Genomic DNA, 21764 nt, shown 5'->3' with positions numbered 1-21764 from the left:
AGTACTTGAAATATGGCTAGTCTGAATTGAGATGTGCTATAAGTATAAAATGCACACTATATTTTGAAGAATTTGTATGAATAAAATAATGTAAAATATCTCTAATTTTTTATTGATTGTTGAAATGATAAGATTTGGATATATTTTTACTATCTAGATGCATTTTTACTGTTTTTCTAATTAGTAAGTATCTTGTGAGAAGATAAGTTGAGACTATGTAAATACCCTGTCACTCTTTAAACTTTTGTTGTTGTTAGCTGCAGTCGAGTTGGCCCCCTTCTTATGGTAACCCCATGCACAATGGAAGGAAATGCTGCTGAGTCCTGTTCTATTCCCATAATTGGTTGCAGATCAGACCATTGTGATCCATGGGGTTTTCATTTGCTGATTTTTAGAAGTAGATCACCAGGCCATTCTTCCTAGTCTGTCCTAATCTGGAAGCTCTGCTGAAACCTGTTTGGCATGATAGCAACATGCAAGCCTCTGTAGACAGATGGGTGGTGGCTGCTTGTGAGGTGCATTGGCTGGGAATCTAGCCTGGGTCTTCCACATGGAAGGGGATAATCCTACCACTGAACCACCAATGGCTTCTTCAAACGATTACTCACTAATTATAGCGTCTATTGATGATTATTACCTGACTCTGTTACTGTGATCATTGCCAAATGGTGGTTGTCTAATTCCATCATTAATTCTACATTTATTAGTTAGCTTGCTACTGTCAGGAAGAAGATTTCCTTCTCTCCTATGTATATACGTATGCACATATGTACGTATGTATATGTATGCTTATTTATCATATCAATGTGGACACGTGGCCTTTCACTTTATTCGGTGGGTTATGATCATTTACTGTCATTTATTTTGCTGCTCAAATTGTCCCACTTTGGCCAGCATGAGTCCCTTCAAGCTGGCTGTTGTGTCCTTTTGACATCATTCGTCAAGTCCTTCTTTGCTTTCTGCAACAATAGGATACTCTAGGCTCGTGTTGTAATTTCTCAACGCCACCCTTGAAAACAGCCATTTATCCAAGAAACACTGGTTAGTGTAAACAGTATTTAGAAACCAAGATCTGGGCAATAAGATGAGCTCATTTATACTGGGGTATCATTTCTTCTAGGCCCTCTCAGTGGACAGAGCTTGTACGTGGATACACACACCTACCTGTCTGTTTTTATCTATGTCTATATATTGAAAACCATGAGTTCACACTCATATCTCTAATTCCAGTCTAGATGACAGGGTTCATTCTATCTGTCCCCTTTTCTATATTTGTAACTCCCTTCTGGATCTTATTATTTACAATGTATTTATTTCCTCAATTCTAGGATACACAGAAACTTCCAAAATTGCTAACCCATACCTCTGTGAAAAGAAACCTACCAAGCAGAGTCCAATATTTAGTTTCTTTTTTTTTTTTAGTCTGAAGGAATATAGTTCAAATGCTGTGTTAAAAAATTCCTGGATTGGTTCTCTCCCTCCTCTCGTCTGTGTGGTTATATTATTCATTTGCAATGCAGTTTTTAAAATTTGTTTCTGTTTGTGTGTCATTTTAGGATTTTATTCCATTCTTATTGATTTTATTTATTTTCTTTCTTTTTGAGTATGTGAAAGATTAAATATATGAATAGAAAGGAGTTAAGCTTTTCTTTCTAAGCTGTTTTTTTTAATAATTTATTTTTGTTGTTGAGAATATACACGGCAGAGCATACACTAATTCAACAATTTTTACATGTATAATTCAGTGGCATTTATTATATTCTTAGAGTTGTGCAACTATTCTCACCCTCCTTTTCTGAGTTATTCTTCTCTCATTAACATAAAATCACTGCCCCACATCTGAGCTTAAATTTTTTCTTTAGTAAGCCAACCAAGTTTTGCTTTATAGAAATTTCAGTCTAAGGAGAATGTATAACATATTGATACAAATGTATGACATTTTTTAGAAGATAGTTTATTTACTTCTATGGAATGAATCTTAACAGCCTGTGCTTGAATCAGTTATAATCAACTTTGTTAAAAATAAATGCCTATGTATATTAACTGAATTGATTGATTATCAGCCATTTGGGGGGCATAAGCGGTACAAAGTGTATCAGAATCTCAAATTTGTGTAATTTGTGAGGACAGATTTAATGTTATGTTTGGAAAACCAAAAATAAACCAAATGCTTTTGCTATACCAACTAAAGAAAGGTAATGTTACAAAAAAATCTCCCTGGCTGCTATGATAAAGTTAAAAATAAAAAAGACAAAAGAGAAATAAATAACAATTTCTCTCTCTCTCTCCCCTGTGGCACAGGCTGGCTGTTCAGATGGCAGCATTAGATTACATCAGCTGACATCTGAATATCCTCTTATGCAGTGGAATAACAGCACCAATGGCCAAGCTGTTATTGGCTTACAGTGGTCATTAACAAGACCTGCTGTATTTTTGGTCCAGGATGACACATCCAGTGTTTATATTTGGGACCTACTGGAAAGTGATTTGGGTCCTGTAGCCAAACAACCCACCTCTCAAAACAAGTAAGTCTGATAAAGTGCATAACGAGCCATCATAGGTAATGTTTTGCAGAAGCATCATTGATGGTCTTTTCTCCTTATTTAATTTATGCATAAAATTGTTAAACCATGTTAAATTGAAGTGGAGTGCGATTGACTGCTTGTATTTTGTTTCCAGCCAACAACTACCACATTTTTTTTTCTCAAGAGTCTGTTTATATGGTATATGATGATGTACTGTCTCCCAAATCATTGGTATAATAATAGATAAGCACCAGAATTTCAAATTGGTTAAAGGCATTTGACTTAAGTTTACCTGGGGGAGGGGGGGATCAGAGTTAAAAATAAATCAAATATGAGCTTTGAAGATTCACAGGTAGATTTAGTCATTCAGTGAGTGCACAGATAAACTGTTTACTTCCATGTTAGTGTTGTATAATTACTGTTGTACTATATAAACTCTTCAGGGATTCTTTTCTTTTATACTGTTCTGTCGTTTTTTCACATACAGTTCTTATCTGTAGTATTTCTTCACTTAAAAACTTTTTAGCTTTTCTTTAAATTATTGTAGAAATTATGTCTGTTGCTTTCTCTCATCTGGTTTTGTACTACAGGGAAGAAAATTATTCATTCTTTAACACTAATCATTAAGCAAGTTTAAAGCTTTATTCTTACTAGTACTCTTAAGATTAAGGTTATTTACAAGGCCATCTTTATTTGACAAGTTACCAAAAGATTTAGTGTGTTAATGGCCTCTATAGACAAGGTGAAATTTTCCTAAGGGTCAGACTGGGAGCCAGATTGATTAGGCAGAAATAAATACCAGCAGTAAATAACATTAAAAAGGAGGAGGAAGAGATCTGGCTCTATTCTAGACACACTGTGGGAGTAAGTCCTCAGGAATGTATTCACTAGGGGAATTGCCCTGGTGGCACAGTAGTTAAGTGTTTGGCTGCTAACCAAAAGGTGGGCAGTTTGAATCTACCAGGCGCTCCTTGGAAGTCCTATGGGGCAGTTCTACTATGTCCTATAGGGTCACTATGAGTCAGATCCACTCAACAGCAGTGAGTTTGGTTTTTGGTTTTGAAGGGAAGTCTAGTTTTCTCTTTGGGAAGCAGTGTAGGAAGTGGTGTGGGGGAAAAACAAGATACAAAATGGTGTCCTGCTGTGTAAGAACCTCAAGATTCTTTGTCTTCTTTTGGAAACTGCTGTATAGAAAGAAGCAGATTTTGGTCATTTCTGAGGGATCTAGAAGCCACAGCTTGCTTGTTTTCCTGAGTTTGCTGCTGCAGCACTCTGACAATTCCTAGAAGCAACTGTAGGCTTTAAATAGCACTGGAGCCAGGAAAGAGGGGCAGAACCGTGACCCTGAGCCTGAACAATGTAAAGTTATTGCAGAGCTGAGTGGCTGTGATTCTCTTACTTCACTAGGGGCCATTTAGAGTTTGCACCCTTTGTAAGACGATTCCATCAACATCTTGTTTCCATCCTGAGACCTCACAAAGGAGTCACTGGGTTTTATTTTTTCTGTTGGACTGATTTCAGTCAAGTACTCCTGGCAATCAGTTCTTCCTTAGGTGCACCAATGTCTGCCATGGTTTCAATTAGGAAAATGAGAATATAGTTCCTTTGGCAAGATACCCAGTGTTCTCAACCAGTTAGAAAGGCAACTGGGAATCTTTGTAGGAATAAGGTCATATGCCTACTGTCTCTCCATCTAGTAATGGAAATTGTTCCAAAGAGTGATTAGAAATTGAGACAATTGCTGGCTGGCCCAGGTAAGTGGGAAGTTGTCCTTTTGAATACTCATATTCATTCATGTTGTCGTGGACTGTCTTATTTCTAATATAGATAAAGCAGAAAATGAGTGCTCTTGGAATCATATTCAAATAATTTACAAACAAAATTTAAGTGAAAATTAACATTGATTTAAAATTAACATTTTTTAAATGTGCTTATTTATACTTAGCCCCAAATAGTGTATTACATTAAAGAATTTATGCTGTAGCATCTTCCCCATCATTATCATTCAATAAATGCAAGAAGAAACTGTTAGCATCTTAGTTACGATCATTTGCCAACCTCATAAATTCAATATATGTCCGAGTAATGTACAAACTCTTCCTTCTAGTTTCTAAAAAGGGATAGTATATGGGAATTAAGAATTCACATAGTTTCACATTAATGTCATTCCTTTGCTCAGACCGCTCCTGTGGCTCCCCATATCAAAGTAAAAACCAGTCCCTACGATGGTCTTTACATTAATTAATGTGAAATTCATTTAGGTGAATTTAAGACCTGTGTATTGTCATTCATATTACTTTAAAATAACTTGTTGTCTCTGTTGTTTGATTTAATTGAAAGTAAAAATATTTATAAAAGCTGTCATGATTCTCTCCTGGCCTAAGTTTGTCTGTTCATCTATTAAACATCTAAAAAGGAGTTTAAAAAACATTAAACACAGGGAATGTCTGATAGAACGTTAGGGATAAACAAAGTCTGAAAAAAAATTACAGTTGTTTAGTGCAAGTACTTACATTTTTATAATTATTAAAAAAAGCACATCAAATCCAGTCTGTGCTCTGTATCTAGACACATACTTCATTCAGTTTACTGTTCTAAAAAGTTTTTTTATAAATCAGTTAATTAATAAAGAAAATATTGAGCACTTACTATGTACCTGGCACTGCCCTAGGCTCTAGAGATATAATATTGAGCCAATCAGAGAAAAACATCTGCCCCAAGAGTGCTTACTTTCTAGTGAGGTAAGATGGGAAATAAATAAGGAAGTCATAAAATATGTGTCATGGAGGAAAATGAAATAGGGAGGTGTGGGGGGTAAGGAGTGTGGGAAGTACAGTAGTTGGCATTTTAAATAGGGCAGCCAAGGAGGGTCTTGATGAGAAGGTGACATTTGGACAAGGACTTGATGGAGATGAGGGATCAAGCCATGTGGGTATCTGGGGAGTACCAGGAATTTGCATTCTAGGCAGAGAAGTGGAAGTGTGCCTGGTGTGTGTGCAGGGAATAGCAAGGGGGCCAGTGTGGCTGGAGCAGAGTGAGGAAAGGGAAGAGTAAGAGATGAAGCCAGTTGGTATAGGGCCTACTAGGCCATTAGAGGGATGAGTTTTTACTCTGAGTCAGATGGGGAGTTATTGGAGGGTTTTAAACAGAGGAAAGACATGCCCAGTCTTACGTTTTTATCAGACTTACTGGTTCATAATTGAGAATATTTAGGTATCTTTAAGTAGTTTTAGTTTAACTTCAGTCTGTTATTGTTTTCCATAAAAGAAAACACGTAGTGGGAACTATAACCCCAGTCTCTGACCAAGAACCTGATTGTTCTTCTGCTGGAGAGGAGTGTTCATCTCCCAGCACTTTCCAGAAAGGGGGGAGGGCAGCTGTGCTGACGCCGTCAGAGCAGGAGGAAGAGTTTGTCCTGCTTCTACATCTCTATGATAAGAAAAAGCATTCGGAAATGATCTGATAATGTTATATTTATCCTTAGACACCTCCTGTAAAGAAAAACAACATGAAGAAAATAATAAAGTTTAAAAGGAAGGAGTTTAGGTTAGATGCAAGAAAGAATTTACCACTTTTAGAATTCAGGTAAAATTCATGATGACAACTAAGAACCTGTTTCCATGTGGTCTTGAAGCCAGTGAAATGGTAGTCTGCTTGAGGAATGAATGGGCTACGATATCTCTAGAATCCTTTATGGCCAAAATAGTAGTTGTTTGCAGGGGCAGAGCCAAGATGTCAGACCAGTCAGATGCATCACGCCATCCTGCTGCAACAAAGACCTGAAAAGCCAAGTAAAACAGATACAAATCCTAGAACCTTGATCCTTAAATGAAGGAATAAATTATTAGATTGGAAGTCACTGAGAAGAAGAAAAAACTGATAGAAAATGGGGAAGGAATAGACTAGATGTAGAATGGAGGTCCCTGACCAAATTGCATGACTCAACATTGCCGTATTGGAATATAGCCAGCAACCCTGCATGCAGAAAGGCACCTCCACAGAATTCCCAACAGGAGATAGAGGTATGGTGTGGACACACCTAGGACTAAGTAAGACCACGTTTGCTGTTTGCAACTTAAGGAGAAGCCCAAACTCTTCTACCTGGTAACCGCAGGAGCACGCTCCTACAACCCCTACCCCTCTGGTGAACAGTGGCTGTAACTGCCCTATCCTGGCAACCTGGCTGCTGGGAACCAGAGTACCAACCCATCCTATTGCTCTCCTCCATCTAGCCCCCTCTGCCTCTGCCTTTGCACCCCCTCCTACCTCTCTCCTGCCCTGCTGCCTGCCGCCCCAAGGGGACCCGGCCCAGATGCCAGACCCCCTCCCACAGGCTCTGGACCCCTCCTTCTGCCTGCCGTGGCAACCAGAGGTCCTATCTCAGACCCTAGATCCCTTTCTGCTGGCTTGAGCCCTCCCACAGCCTGCGACACCCTCAGAGGACCAGACCCAGAACCCAGGCCCCTTCCCACCAGCTCTGGAACCCATCCAGTGCCCACCGCGACCCCCAGGAGACCTGATTTCGACCGCAGGCCCCTTCCCACCAGCTCCAGATCCCTCCTTCTGCGGTCCCGAGGGGACCCAGCCTGGACCACAGGCCCCTTTCTGCTGGCTCCAGACCCCTTCCGCTGCCTGGTGTGGCCCTGAGAGAACTTGGCCCAGACAACTTCCCTGCCAGCTTGGGACCCCCTCCCTCAGATCCAGCAGTCCCACTCCAGCCCCCGGCCCAGTTCACGCTGCAGACATATGACTCGTCTCTGCCCCGTCCCTTCCTGCTGGACCTGCCCTGCTGCACCATAGCTGAGCAACTGGCCCTGCACACGAGAACAAGGTGGTGAGAACTGTTGTGCCCACAGATGAGCAAGCAACAAAGCATGCCCAGCCCACCTGCCCAGACATAACCAAAAAAGAAAAAAAAAACAAGACAAAACAAACAAACCTACAATCAATAAAGAAAACAATACCTGAGTGTCTTGGAGACAGCATACAATATCAAAACATTAAAAAAAGAAAAAAAAAAGGACAAGATGGCTCTAGTAAGCGACCAGAATAAAGCACTAGTTGACCCTCCAGCAGAAGAAAGGCACTGGCACTACCTGGTAGGGAATTCAGAAGTCTAATATTCAGAGCTCTCCATGAGAATAGGAAAGAGATCAAGAAAAACACAGTGAAAATCATGGAAAACACAGACAAAACCAACCAAAACATAGCCAAAATAGAGGAAAACAGACAAAGCAATAGAATTCGAGAAAATAATACAAGAACAAAATGTAAAAATAAACAATTAGAAATCATACAAAAACAGCAATTAGAAATCCAAAAGATAAACAACAAAATTTTGGAAATAGACAACACAATGGAAGGTTTTAGGAGCAAATTTGAAACAATAGAAGACAGAATCAGCAAAATTGAAGATAAATCCATGGATGCCATTTTGTTTGAGGAAAAAAACAAACGAATGAAAAAAACTAAGAACTATGTGGGATACAGTCAAAAGCAAAAATGTGCATGTGATTGGAGTTCCAGAATGGGGGAGAAAGTGGAAAACAGAGGATCATTGAAGATTTACTGCTAGAAAACTTCCCTAATATCATAAAAGATGAAAAGCTGACCATCCAAGAAGCTCAACAAACCCCACATAGGATAGACCTCAAAAGAAAATCACCAAAAGATATCACAGTCAGACTTACCAAAACCAAAGACAAAGAAAGAATCCCGAAAGCAGCTCAAGAAAAACAAAAAGTCACATACAAAGGGGAAGCAATAAGACTAAGCTCTGATTACGTGGCAGAAATCACACAGGCAAGAAGGCAATGGGAGGATATATATAAAATCTTGAAAGAACAAAAATTACCAGTCAAGAATAATGTATTCTGCAAAACTCTCTCTCAAATATGATGGTGAAATTAGGACATTTCCAGATAAACAAAATTTAAGGGAATTGGTAAAAACCAAATCAAACTTACAATAATTATTAAAGAGAGTCCTTCAGTTAGAGAACCAACATCAGACAAACAACCTGAATCTAGGATACAGGTCAGTATCAGCCAAATACCGACCTAAGTAATGAACTCTCAAGGATAAAACAAAACTAAAAGATTCAAAACAGAGCACTAGAGACATCAATCTGTAAATGACAACAATGTCAGAAAAATAAAAGGGGGACTACACGGTGTAGATATAGAACTTTCAAATGGAGAGGAAGTCAAGGCAATATCAACTAATAAAAGACTGGTTCAATTGCGAAGATAAGGGTAAATTTCAAGGTAGCCACAAAGAAAGTTAACAGACCTACTCATCAAAATAAAGAAGAAAAACAAAGTCTCAGCAAACACAAAATCTACAGAAATGAAATAAATTGCACAAACAAAAGGAACTCAGCACAGGAGAGTAAGAGTAACAAAATGTCAGCACCACAAAAAAAGCACTACAAAATGGCAGCAATAAACTCACACCTATCGAAAATCACACCGACTGTAAATGACCTAAATGCACCCATAAAGAGACAGAGAGAGTGTGACAGAATGGATTAAAAAACAAAACCGTGACCCATCAATATGCTGTCTACAAGAGACACACCTTAGACACAAAGACATAAATACAGTAAAAATCTAAGGATGGAAAAAATATATCAAGGAAACAGCAGCAAAAAAAAAAAAAAAAGCAGGAGTGGCAATACTAATCTCAGATAAAATAGACTTTAAGGCAAAAGCATCATAAAAGACAAGGAAGGACATTATGTAATGATTAAAGGGAGAGTCCACCACCATGAAGACATAACCATAATAAATATCTCTGCATCCAACAGCACGGCTCCAAAATACACAAAACAAGCTCTAGCAACACTGGAAAGAGAAATAGACAATTCCACAGTAATAGTAGGAGACTTCAACACATCACTCTTGGTAAAGGACAGAACATCTAGAGAGAAACCCAGCAAAGATACAGAAGATCTTAAGGCCACAATCAACCATCTTGACTTCATAGACATACATAGAACACTCCACCCAACAGCAGCAAAGTATACATTCTTTTCCAGTGCACATGGAACATTCTCCAGAATAGACCACATCTTAGGCCGCAAAGCAACCCTCAGCAAAATCCAAAACATTGAGATAATACAAAGCATCTTTTCTGATCACAATGCCATAAAAGTAGAAATTAGTAACAGGAAGAGCAAGGGAAAAAAAATCAAATACATGGAAACTGAATAACACCTTGCTTAAAAACCACTGGATAATAGAAGAAATCAAAGATGGAATAAAAAAATTCTAGAATCAAATGAGAATGAAAACAGAACAACTAAGGCAGTGCTCAGAGGTCAATTTATAGCAGTAGGCACACATATCAAAAAAAGAAGAAAGAGACAATATCAAAACTTAGCCCTACAACTCAAATAGAAAACAGCCAAATAAGTGCACAGCCACTAGAAGAAGAAAATAATAAAGATCAGAGCAGAAATAAAAGAGAGAATAGAAGAATAGAATCAACAAGACCAGTAGTTGGTTCTGTGAAAAGATCAACAAAACTGACAAACCATTGGCCATATTGACAAAAGAAAAACAGGCGAGGAAGGAGATAACCCAAATAAGAAATGAAATGGGGGAGATTTCAACAGACCCAAATGAAATAAAAAGAATCATGACAGTACTATGAAAAACTATACTCCAACAAATTTGAAAACCTAGAAGAAATGGACAAATTTACAGAAACACACTACTTTCCTAACTAACACAAACTGAGGTAGACAATCTGAACAGACCCATAACAAGAGAAGAGATTGAAAAGGTCATTTAAAAAAAAACTCCCAACAAAAAAAAATGTCCTGGCCCAGATAGCTTCACTGGAGAATTCTACAAAACTTCAGAGAAGAGCTTGCACTAGTACTACTCAGACTATTTCAGAACATAGAAAAGGAAGGAATAATTATAAATTCATTCTATGAATCCAGCATAGCCCTGATACCAAAAGTAGGCAAAGACACCACCAAAAACAAAAATTACAGACCAATATCTCTCATGAATATAGATGCAAAAATTCTCAACAAAATTCTAGCCAATAGAATTTAGCATCATAAGAAAAAAAAATACACCCCGACCAAGTGGGATTCATACTAGGTATGCAAGGATGGTTCAACATTAGAAAATCAATCAACACAATCCACCACATAAATAAAAGAATCACATGATCATCTCAATTGACGCAGAAGTGGCATTCCTTAAAGTCCAACACCCATTCCTGATAAAAACTCTCAATAAGATAGGGATAGAAGGGAAATTCCTCAACATAATAAAGGGTATCTACACAAAACCAACAGCCAACATCATTCTTAATGGAGGCTGAAAACATTCCCCTTGAGAACGGGAACAAGACAAGGATGTCCTATATCACCAGTCCTATTTAACATTGTGCTGGAAGTCCTAGCTAGAGCAGTGAGGCAAGAAAAAGAAATAAAGGGCATCCAAATTGGTAAGGAAGAAGTAAAGCTATTCATGGATGATAGATACTATACTTAGAGAACCCTAAAGACTCCACAAGAAAACTACTGGAACTAATAGAAAGATTCAGCAGAGTAGCAGGATAAAAGCTAAACATACAACAATCAGTTGGATTCCTGTACACCAGTAAAGAGAACTACAAAAAGGAAATCAAGAAAACAATACCATCTATAATAGCTCCTAAAAAGATAAAATGCTTAGGAAGAAACTCTAACCAGGGTTGTAAAAGGTCTATACAAAGAAAACTACAAAACACTACTGCATGAAACCAAAAGAGATTACATAAATGGAAAAACATACCATGCTTATGGATAGGTAGACTCAACATTGTGAAAATGTCAGTTCTAATCAAAGAACTCTGCAAATAAAATGCAATCCCCATCCAAATACCAACAGCATTCTGTAACGAGATGGAAAAAAAAAAAACTAAACATTGACTTTGTATGGAAAGGAAAGAAGCCCGGGATAAGTAAAGCATTATTGAAGAAAAAGAACAAAGTAGGAGGCCTCACACTACCTGATCTCAGAATCTACTACACAGTAGTCAGAACAGCCTGGTACTGGTACAGCGACTGACTCATTAACCAGTTGAACAGAATGGAGAACCCAGATGTAAATCCATCCACCTACAGCCACCTGATTTTTGGCAAAGGCCATTAATGGGGAAAAGATAGTCTTTTTAACAAATGGTGCTGGCTAGCTGTCTTAGTCATCTAGTGCTGCTACAACAGAAATACCACAAGTGGATAGCTTTAACAAAGAGAAATTTATTTTTTCACAGTAAAGTAGGTTAAAAGTCCAAATTCAGGGCATCAGCTCCAGGGGAAGGCTTTTTCTGTCTGTCAGCCTTCTTCTCATCCGTGTTCCCCGGACTAGGAGCTTCTCTGCACAGGGACCCGGGTCCAGAGGATGCGCTCTGCTCCTGGCACTGCTTTCTTGATGGTATGAGGTCCCCAATTCTCTGCTTGCTTCCCTTTCATCTCTTGAGAGATAAAAGGTGGTGCAGACCACACCCCAGGAAAACTCCCTTTACATTGGATCAGGGATGTGACCTGGGTAAGGGTGGTGTTACAGTCCCACCCTAATCCTCTTTAACATAAAATTACAATCACAAAATGGAGGCCAACCACACAATTCTGGGAATCATGGCCCAGCCAAATTGATACACACATTTTTGGGGGGACATAAACCATGACACACGCCCATCTGTAAAAAAATGAAACAGGACCTATACCTTACACCATACACAAAAACTAACTGAAAATGGATCAAAGACCTAAATATAAAACCAAAATCTATAAAGATCATGGAAGAAAAAATAGGGTCAACACTCGGGGCACTAATATACAGCATAAACAGCATACAAACTATAATTGACAATACACAAACACCAGAAGATAAGCTAGAAAAATGGGATCTCCTAAAAATTAAACACTTAATGCTCATCAAAAGACTTCACCAAGTGTAAAAGGAGAACTACACACACTAGGAAAAAATTTGGGGCTATCACATATCGGACAAAGGTCTAATCTCTAAAGTCTATAGGAAAATCCAACAACTCTACAACAAAAAGACAATCCATTTAATAAGTGGGCAAAGGATATGAACAGACACTTCACCAGAGAAGACCTTTAGGCAGCTAACAGACACATGACGAAATGCTTGTGATCATTAGCTATTAGAGAAATGCAAATCAAACTACGATGAGATATCTCACCCCCACACTACTGGCATGAATGAAAAAAAAATGTTGAGAGAGGTTGCAGGGAGCTTGGAAGTTTTACACACTACTGGTGGGAATGAAAAATGGTACGACCATTTTGGAAAACAACATGGCACTTTCTTAAAAAGCTAGAAATAGAAATACCATGTGACCCAGCAATCGCACTCCTAGGAATATATCCTAGAGAAATAAGAGCGGTCATGGAATAGACATATGCATACCTATGTTCATTGCAGCATTATTCACAATAGCAAAAAGATGGAAACAACCTAGGTGCCCATCAACAGATGAATGGATAAACTATGGTACATACACACAATGGAATACTATGCAACGATAAAGAACAATGATGAATCTGTGAAACATCTCACAACATGGATGAATCTGAAGGACATTATGCTGAGTGAAATAAGTCAGTCACAAAAGGACAAATACTGTTTGAGATCACTATTAGGAAAACACAGAAAAATATTTCCACATAGAAAGAAACAATCTTTGATGGTTAGGAAGGAGGGGAGGGGTGGAAGGGAAAAACACTAACTAGATAGTAGACAATTTGGCATAACATAGTTTATAAAGAAAGTGTTCTACATCCGACTGTGGTAAGTAGTGACTGGGGTCTTAAAAGCCCGTGAGCGGCCATCTTAGATGCATCTACTGTTCCCATCCTGGCTGGAGCCAAGGGGAATGAAGAAGACCAAAGACAAGGGAAATATTAGTCCGAAGGACAAATGGATCACAATTACCACAACCTTCACTACTCTGAGCCCAGGACAACTAGCTAGTGCCCGATTACCTCCCTCGACTGGTCTGGCAGGGATCACAATAGAGGTCCTGGACAGAGCAGGAGGAAAATGTAGAACAAAATTCAAATTCACACACACACACACACACACACACACACACACACACAAGACCAGAGAAGCTCCTAGACCAAGGGAAGATTGATGACTTGGACCTTCCTCCAGTGCCGACAGAGAAAGCCTTCTCCTGGAGCTGATGCCCTGAATTTGGGCTTGTAGCCTACTAGCCTGTGGGAATAAATTTGTCTTTGTTGAAACCATCCACTTGTGGTATTTCTGTTAGAGCAGCACTAGATGACTAAGACATAAACATTCACCTAAATCACAATAAAAAAGTAGTTATTTATACTGTGTATGTGAATATGAACAGAATATTGAACCCAGAATTTTGTTTTTGTTTTCTACCCTCTTCACTTGGATTCTGTCCAGCTTACAAATCTGAAGACCATGTTTAAAAATTTACCAGTGATAGTACACTAACCAGTGTTTATGCATCTGTTTTAAATGTTTTTATTCTAGGCATGCTTTATCAGTGAATTATATTCATCTTCCTGCTAACCAAGCTCAGCTTCACAGGCCTGTTGCCAGGAGCACCATTAATGTTTATCATCCATTACTGATTTTTCCAAGTTTGTAGCAATTAAACTTTACGTATGTTTTTACACCAGTAATTGAACAGTATTAAAATATTAAGTAACTGGTGAAAATTCTGACTACTTTTAATTTTTTTTGGTTTGCTCCTTTAGTTGTCTAATGGCAGCTTAATTCTCACACTTCCCCTCTCTCCCTGAATACCGCTGTAACTTCTTCATAGAAAGTGGCCCACAGGGTAAATATTTGTTTAAATGAACTGCTTCATTTGGGATTTGTTCAGCAAAATTGCTGTAAATTCTCAGAATAGATCAGTTTCCCAGGTGCATCTTTGACCTGGCCTGCACCTGATTGGTGTGTGTGTCAGATGATTCTGTAGTCCCTTTAATTCTGCACTGCCTGGTAATTGCCTTGGTGACCCATTGAGGTATCCTGTCGCTTCTGCCCAGGTCTATGCTCTCCCTGGTCCCTCTTAAGGTGTACTTTCATAACTTAAAGAAGTGAAGTGATATAGAAAGTGCTGGAGTATTTTATTATTTGAAAAAATAAATTTTATATTTATTTAAGGACAGTTTTCAATTTTATTATTTTCTTCATGTTCTATTTTTCTTCACACTTAAGCCAGGAGTTGGTTGTATATATTTGGGTTGTAGGAGCAGACTTTACATTTGTGGAATATTAATAGCTCTTAAAATTAACATAGCAATCAGGTTCTTGTGGGCACAGGCGATTCCCCACCCCTCATAACTATTGACTCTCTCACTGCCGTGCCCCTTGAGGATGCTCACTGCTTCTGCCCTGCTCTCAGTCATTGATCCCACCAAAAATCAGTAAGTGCCTGTTCAGTGCCAACACCAGCTTCCTTTAATCATTTTAGATTAAGATAAGGAAGGGAAAGTGGTGGGCATTAAGGTAGGTATTGGGGTTAAACATTGTTTCTGCTCTCCTGATGGTGATGATTATTAATTATTATTATTAATAATTATTATTAAAATCATGTGATAAGTTCTATGATGGAGATATTCCCAGGATGCTAGGGAATACTAATGAAGGGTTTCTGACTCAAATTAGGAATAGGCAAGGGATCATGGAAGGCTTCTGGGGATGATGACACTGAGCTATGTTTTAGAGAATAAATAAAAGTTAATTAGATGAAAAGGGTAGAAGGAATGTTCTTAGAAGAGGGAACAGCGTGTCAAAGGCATGGTGGCAGGAGGAATCCTGGCCAGTCCAGGACCTGCGGGCACTGTGGAATGGTTGGAATAGAAGCGTAAGAATTAGGATTTAGGTGTTGAGCCCAAGGCATGGAGAGCTTTATATGCCATATGTAAAAGACAAGACATTTTCCTATTGGTAATAGGAAGCATCTAAGGAATGGAGGTAGGGGTGGGGTAAAAACTGAAAGTGTGTTTTTAAAAGCCTCTGTCCGCAGTGTGAAGGGGATAAGATTAGAGACAAGGAGACTGATCAGAAAACTGCTATAGTAATCAAATGATGAGGACCTGAGATACGGTAATAGTAGTGAGGAGGGAGAGTTATTAGGAAGTAGAATTGACTAGACCAGGTAATTGATGGAGTGTAGGAGTAAGATACAAGTAGATATCCAGGATGACTCCCAGGTTTCTCCAGTGGGCACTTCCGTGAATGGATGGAGTTGTCATTCACCAGGAGGGAGGTACAGGAGAGCATTTACAGGTGAAGAGTAAGTCTTGACATGGCTGTAATGTACCCAAGTGGAAAAGTACAACAGAAAGGTGAGTATATGGATCTAGAACTAAGCCTAGGCTGGAGACAGATTTGAGTGTTTTGACATTTACCTGAAGACATGGCTGTGGAAGATATCACCTAGGGAAGAGTGGGGAGGACAGAAGATGAACTGCTGGGGACCAAGATGTGCAAGGCCATGGGTTACAGGAGAGGAGCCTGTCAGAACTGTTGAGCTCTCCTGGACATTCTCAAAGAAAGGTGACCAATGTGAAAATCTACACTTGCAGTCATTTACTCTTGAACTGAGAGGTTAAAGAAAGAGGAGATGATTATTATTCTACTGTGTTCAGGAAAATGACATCAGATTCCATCATGGCCATTTGAAAGCAACTCATCCATATGACAACCATCACAAAGCAGTCAGTCAGCAAACCTCTAAGTGCAGAGATATGTATTCAAAGCACTTTTCTATAGCTTTTTTTACACTTATTTCTGGTCTAGCTTTTCATGTTGGCTATTATTAAATTGTTGAATGTCTCTTCCATTTCATGCCTCACTTGGAAGATGGATAGTTTGGAAGACTCAAAAATGATGTAAAGTTCCATGTATATCCACTTACCGGACTTCTCTTGTTTTTAGGCTGGTAGTGATGACTGTGATGGGTGAACCAGAAAAGACCAACAGCAGCTTCCTTGCCCTAGTACTAGCCAGAACCTCTGGGGACATTGACATTCAGTACTTGAAGAGGAAGTGGGCATCACCAGTGGAAGATGAGCAGAAGCAGTTACGTTTGCTTTTACAGGAGGCCCTGTAGAAAGAGGAAAAACTGCTTTATCATGAAAAATAACTGGGCATTATAGAGAGAACTTTTATGTAATGACCCAAATTTAAAAGATATAATTACAAGGTGTATAATTTTACATCTGTGTGTGTGTGTGTGTTTATGTATATAGAATATATATATATTCTGTACATAATTTATTTTGCAAGAATGTTTACTTCAGTATCCCCACTAAATAAATCAGTATTTTTGAACAGAAACAAATGACCATTTTGGTATATACTAAACTTCAAAGGAAATATAAGTTAGAGTCATGTTCAATATACTGTTTTCTGAGACTATTTCTAGTTATTTTTATTAAATATTTTTATATTCAAATTTTTAAAATATTGTCAGATTTATTACTGGATTTTAAGCAGTCCACTATGAAGATGTATTTAAATAAACTACTTTCTTAGTCATACATAAAATTATATATAAACACAAGTCTAAATTAAAAGGAATTAGTTGAAATGACCTCTGCCAACTGCGTTTCCTTGAAACTTTTCTTTGGCGTCTTCTTTTGGCATTATTTGAATGTCATCCATATAGTCAAGTGATACACATTTTGCATTATGCCTTATTATTAAAAATAATCTTTACACAGAAATGAAACAACAAACCCATTGCTGTCGAGTTTATTCTAACTCATAGCCCCTCTATAGGACAAAGTAGAACTGCCCCATAGGGTTTCCAAGGAGCAGCTGGTAGATTTCAAGTACCGACCTTTTGGTTAGCAGCCGTAGCTCTTAACCACTGCACCAGGGCTCCTTATACAGAAATAGTACACATAAATATATTCTCTTGAATTTAGCAACTCAATTATGATAGGCATATAAAGATAGATTCTTGAGGTGAGATGACAAAAAAGGTCCCCTCCCATGTGCAGGATGTCATTTATTAACACTCTTCTTCCTTTCCCTCTATCCTCTACGCTTTCCTAGAATGTTACATATAGCACATTTAGCATTTTATAAACATGAAATCTATGAGGGATAAAAGACAAACACATTTAAATCTTGTTGGGTCACAAAATAGCTTCCATTTATTCAGCTCCTATAAAGTTCCACCTTGGAACTAGAGAATCTTAACAACTGCAAGGCATCTGCAAGACCATCTAGTTCTACATCTCATCTGATGCCCATTGAATGCCTCCGACATTTCCACATGACAATGTTTACCCAGCCTAAGCTTGGACACTCCCTGTGACAAGGTGTTAACTGCTCTGGGAGGCAGCTCATGCTATTAATGCCGTAGGGAGAGGGGTTTTTCTTTTATTGGATTTAACCGTCTTTTCCACAAGAGTTCTGCCAGGGGAAGCCGCATCACGAAGTAAGTCCATTCCAGTCCCCGCGTGAGCACTGACCTCAGGTGTTTAAAGGGCCATCATGCCATACTCCTTCCCCTGAATCTTATCCAGATTAAATATTCTGTCTCCTCATATCACTCTTTTTCTAGGTACCTTAGAGGTACTCAACTTTTTTTTTCCCCTTTTTCAGTATTATGATTTTAAAACTATCCAAAAAACCCTACATGAATGTTATAAAAACAATTTAAACAGAATAGTGTATAAAATGAAAGTTAACACCCCATTACCCTGTCTTTTAGTTCTGCCCTTCAGAGGCTCGACATCGTGCGTGTCTTCTGGCATGTACAAGCATGTGCACGTGCATTGGCACACGCGTGGGCACACAGACACATGCACTCTGGTTTGTCAAGATCTCTATTGAAAACAGTAAAATACTCCAAAAGTTGGTTTGTATCTAATCTGTTCGATAATTTCTGAATCTTAATCGTGTCCTCCATCTCACCCAACCCTTCTCTAAGTTCCATGAGAACAGATACTTTTTTTTTTTTTGTTAGAACAGAGTCTTATCTGTCTTGCTCATTAGTGAATCCCAAGCACGTACTATAATGCCTGGTACATAAGTAGATGCTTAACAAATATTTGTTAAACAAGGGACTGAAATTTGATTCATATTCCTTCTGTAGCTTCATAAAACTCATCATCTATAATTACATCCAAAAAGAAAGTGAGATGAGCTCACTTGTTGTTAGTGAATCCATGTTGGATCATTGGGCAGTTTTTGCTCATTTGCAACCTTGTTAATAATTGGTTCTAGTACTTAAAGATTGACATTATTTGGTTTTTAGCCTTCAGATTCCATTTTATTTAAAATTAGAATTAATATTTGTCCCTCTTTTTCTATGTTTTAGTATCCATAAATTCTGAAATATTATCAACAATGTTTCCACAGTCTTACTCATCTTACTTTCATTTGATCCATTTATCACCTGGGAGGTAATTTACTTGGAGTTAGATCTTTGAAACTGCTCGATAAACAAGTACAAGGGAATCAAGATGTTATAGTACCCATTGCTGTTGAGTTTATTCTGACTCATAGCAACCCTATAGGACAGAGTAGAACTGTAGTCTGTATGGTAACAGACTGCCACATCATTCTTCTCAGAGAGGCTGGTGGGTTTTAACCAAAGACCTTTCAGTTAGCAGCCAAGCACTTAACCACTGTGCCACCTGGGCTGCTTTTTGTTATAGTAGTGTCACTGAATTCCTCAAACTCCTGAGTCATAATACCCAAAATCACAAGGATTTATGACCAATAATTTTTTTTTTTAAATTTTTTATTGTACCTTGGATGAAGGTTTACAGAACAAATAGTTTCTCATTAAACAGTCAGTACGCATAGTGTTTTATGACATTGGTTAACAACCCCATGACATGTCAAGACTCTCCCTTCTCAACCTTGAGGACCTTTTTTTTTGGTGAAGATATACATAGCCAAAGTTACACCATTTTGAAAGTTTCTACACGAGCAATTTAGTGACATCGATTACATTCTTCCAGCTGTGCTGCTATTCTCACCATCCTTTTCCAAATTATTCCATCTCCATTATCTTCAACTCACTGTCCCCTAGGCTTCCCATCAAACCTTTTCAGTTGCTGTTGTCAATTTGATCTCACATAGATAATTTTTTTTTTTTTTTTTTATACCTTAGATGAAGGTTTGCAGAACAAATAGTTTCCCATTAAACAGTACACACATTGCCCTATGACAATGGTTAACAACCCCATGACATGTCAACACTGTCCCTTCTCAACCTTGGGTTCCCCATCACCAGCCCCTCCATCCACTCCTGCCTTCTCTAGTCCTTGTCCCTGGACTGCTGTGCCTCATCAGTCCTGTCTTGTTTCATGAGGCTGTCCAGTCCCCGGCTGAATGGTGAACATCGGGAGGGGCTTCACCACCGAGCTAAAAGGGTGTCCGGGGGCCATACTCTCGGGGCTTCTCCAGTCTGTCAGGCCAGTAAATCTGGCCTTTTTTTGTGAGTTAGAATTCTGTTCTACATCCTTTTCCAGCTCTGTCCGGAACCCTCTATCGTGATCCCGGTCAGAGCAGTCAGTGGTGGTAGCCGGGCACCATCTAGCTGTACTGGACTCAGTCTGGTAGAGGCCGTGGTAGCTGTGGTCCATTAGTTCTTTGGACTAATCTTTTCCTTGTATCCAGTTCTCTTCATTCTCCCTTGCTCCCAAAGGGCCGAGACCAGTGGAATATCTTAGATGGCTGCTCACAGGCTTTTAAGACCCCAGACGCTACTCACCAAAGTACAATGTTGAACATTGTCTTTATAAATTGTGTTATGCCAATTGAGCTAGCTGTTCCCTGAAAGCATGGTCCCCACAGCCCTCTGCCCAACAATTCAGTCCCTCAGGGAGTTTGGAAGTGTCTATGGAGCTTCCATGACCTTTCCTTGTACAAGTTGTGCTGGCTTCCCCAGTAATGTGTACTCTCTTACCCCTCACCAAAGTTACCACTTATCTATGTAGTACCCCCCGCCCGCCACTCCTCCTATCCACTGTAACCAACAAAGATTGTTTCTTTTTGTGTGTAAACTTTTACATGAGTTATACAGTAGAGGTCTCACAATATTTGTCCTTTTGTGATTGACTTATTGCACTCCAGCTTTGTTCCTCTTACTCTCCTGTGCTGAGTTCCTTTTGTTTGTGGATTTTTTTCATTTCTTTTGTCTTTGTAGGTTTTGTTTTTACTGAGACTTTATGTTTGTCTTCTTTATTTTGATGAGTAAGTTTGTTAACTTTCTTTGTGGTGACCCTGAAATTTACCCTTATTTTCCTAGATTTGAACCAGTCTATTATGACTTGGTATCACTTGACTTCCTCTCCATTAGAAGGTTCTGTATCTACACCATTTATTCCCTCTTTTATTGTTCTGATGCTGTTGTCATTTACAGATTAACCTCTCTGGTTCCCTGTTGTAATTCCTTTGGTTTTGCATAGTCCTTAAGAGTTCATTTCCTAGGCTGGTATCTTGCTAGTACAATCCTGTGTCCTATATTAAGCCTGTAGTCTGATATTGTTTGTTCTCAGATTGAAGGACTTCCTTTAATAAGTCATGTAAGTTTGGCTTGGTTTTTAAATAGTCCCTTAATTTCTGCTTATCTGGAAATGACCTAATTTCACCATCATATTTGAACAAGAGTTTTGCAGGATGTATTATTATTAGCTGGCAATTTTTTCTTTCAATGTTTTATATATGTCATCCCATCGCGTTGTTGCCTGCATGGTTTCTGCCAAATAATCTGAGCTTAGTCTTATTGTTTCTCCTCTGCATGTGACTTTTTGTTTTTCTTGAGCTGCTCTCAGGATTCTTTGTTTATCGATTTTAGTGAGTGTGATTATGATATGCCTTGGTGATTTTCTGTTGGAGTCTATCCTATATGCGGTTCATTGAGCTTCTTGGATGGTCAGCTTTTCATCTTTGATGATATTGGGAAGTTTTCTTTCAGCAATTCTTCAATGATCCTCTCTGTGTTTTCTGTTTTATCCCCTTGTTCCGGAACTCCAATCACTCGCAGATTTTTGCTTTTGATTGTATCCCACATAATTCTCAGGGTCTCTTCATTTTTCTTCGTTCTTTTTTCTGAGTTTTCCTCAGAGTTGTATCCAAGTGTTTGTCTTCAATTCCGCTGATCCTGTCTTCCACCATTTCAAATCTGCTCCTCAGCCCTTCTATGACACTGTCCATTTCTGAAATCTTGTTGTTTATCTTTTGGATT

At 38.6% G+C, this 21764-nt stretch overlaps 1 protein-coding gene across 1 annotated transcript in view; it reads left to right on the top strand.

Moving 5' to 3' along the window:
- DYNC2I1 (dynein 2 intermediate chain 1) overlaps nucleotides 1–17044 on the top strand; it is a 184579-nt gene extending 167535 nt beyond the window's left edge. Inside the window, exons 24-25 of the mRNA XM_004385889.2 lie at nucleotides 2302–2525; nucleotides 16487–17044. Of these exons, the coding sequence (XP_004385946.1) occupies nucleotides 2302–2525; nucleotides 16487–16661 (399 nt within the window). The 3' untranslated portion in view covers nucleotides 16662–17044. The remainder of the gene's footprint in view (nucleotides 1–2301; nucleotides 2526–16486) is intronic.
- The last annotated feature ends 4720 nt before the right edge of the window (nucleotides 17045–21764 follow it).

This window comes from Trichechus manatus, unplaced genomic scaffold, assembly GCF_000243295.1.
Source record: "Trichechus manatus latirostris isolate Lorelei unplaced genomic scaffold, TriManLat1.0 scaffold00149, whole genome shotgun sequence".
In the NCBI taxonomy this organism is placed as follows: Eukaryota; Metazoa; Chordata; class Mammalia; order Sirenia; family Trichechidae; genus Trichechus; species Trichechus manatus.
This window is presented reverse-complemented; position numbering and strand designations above follow the sequence as displayed.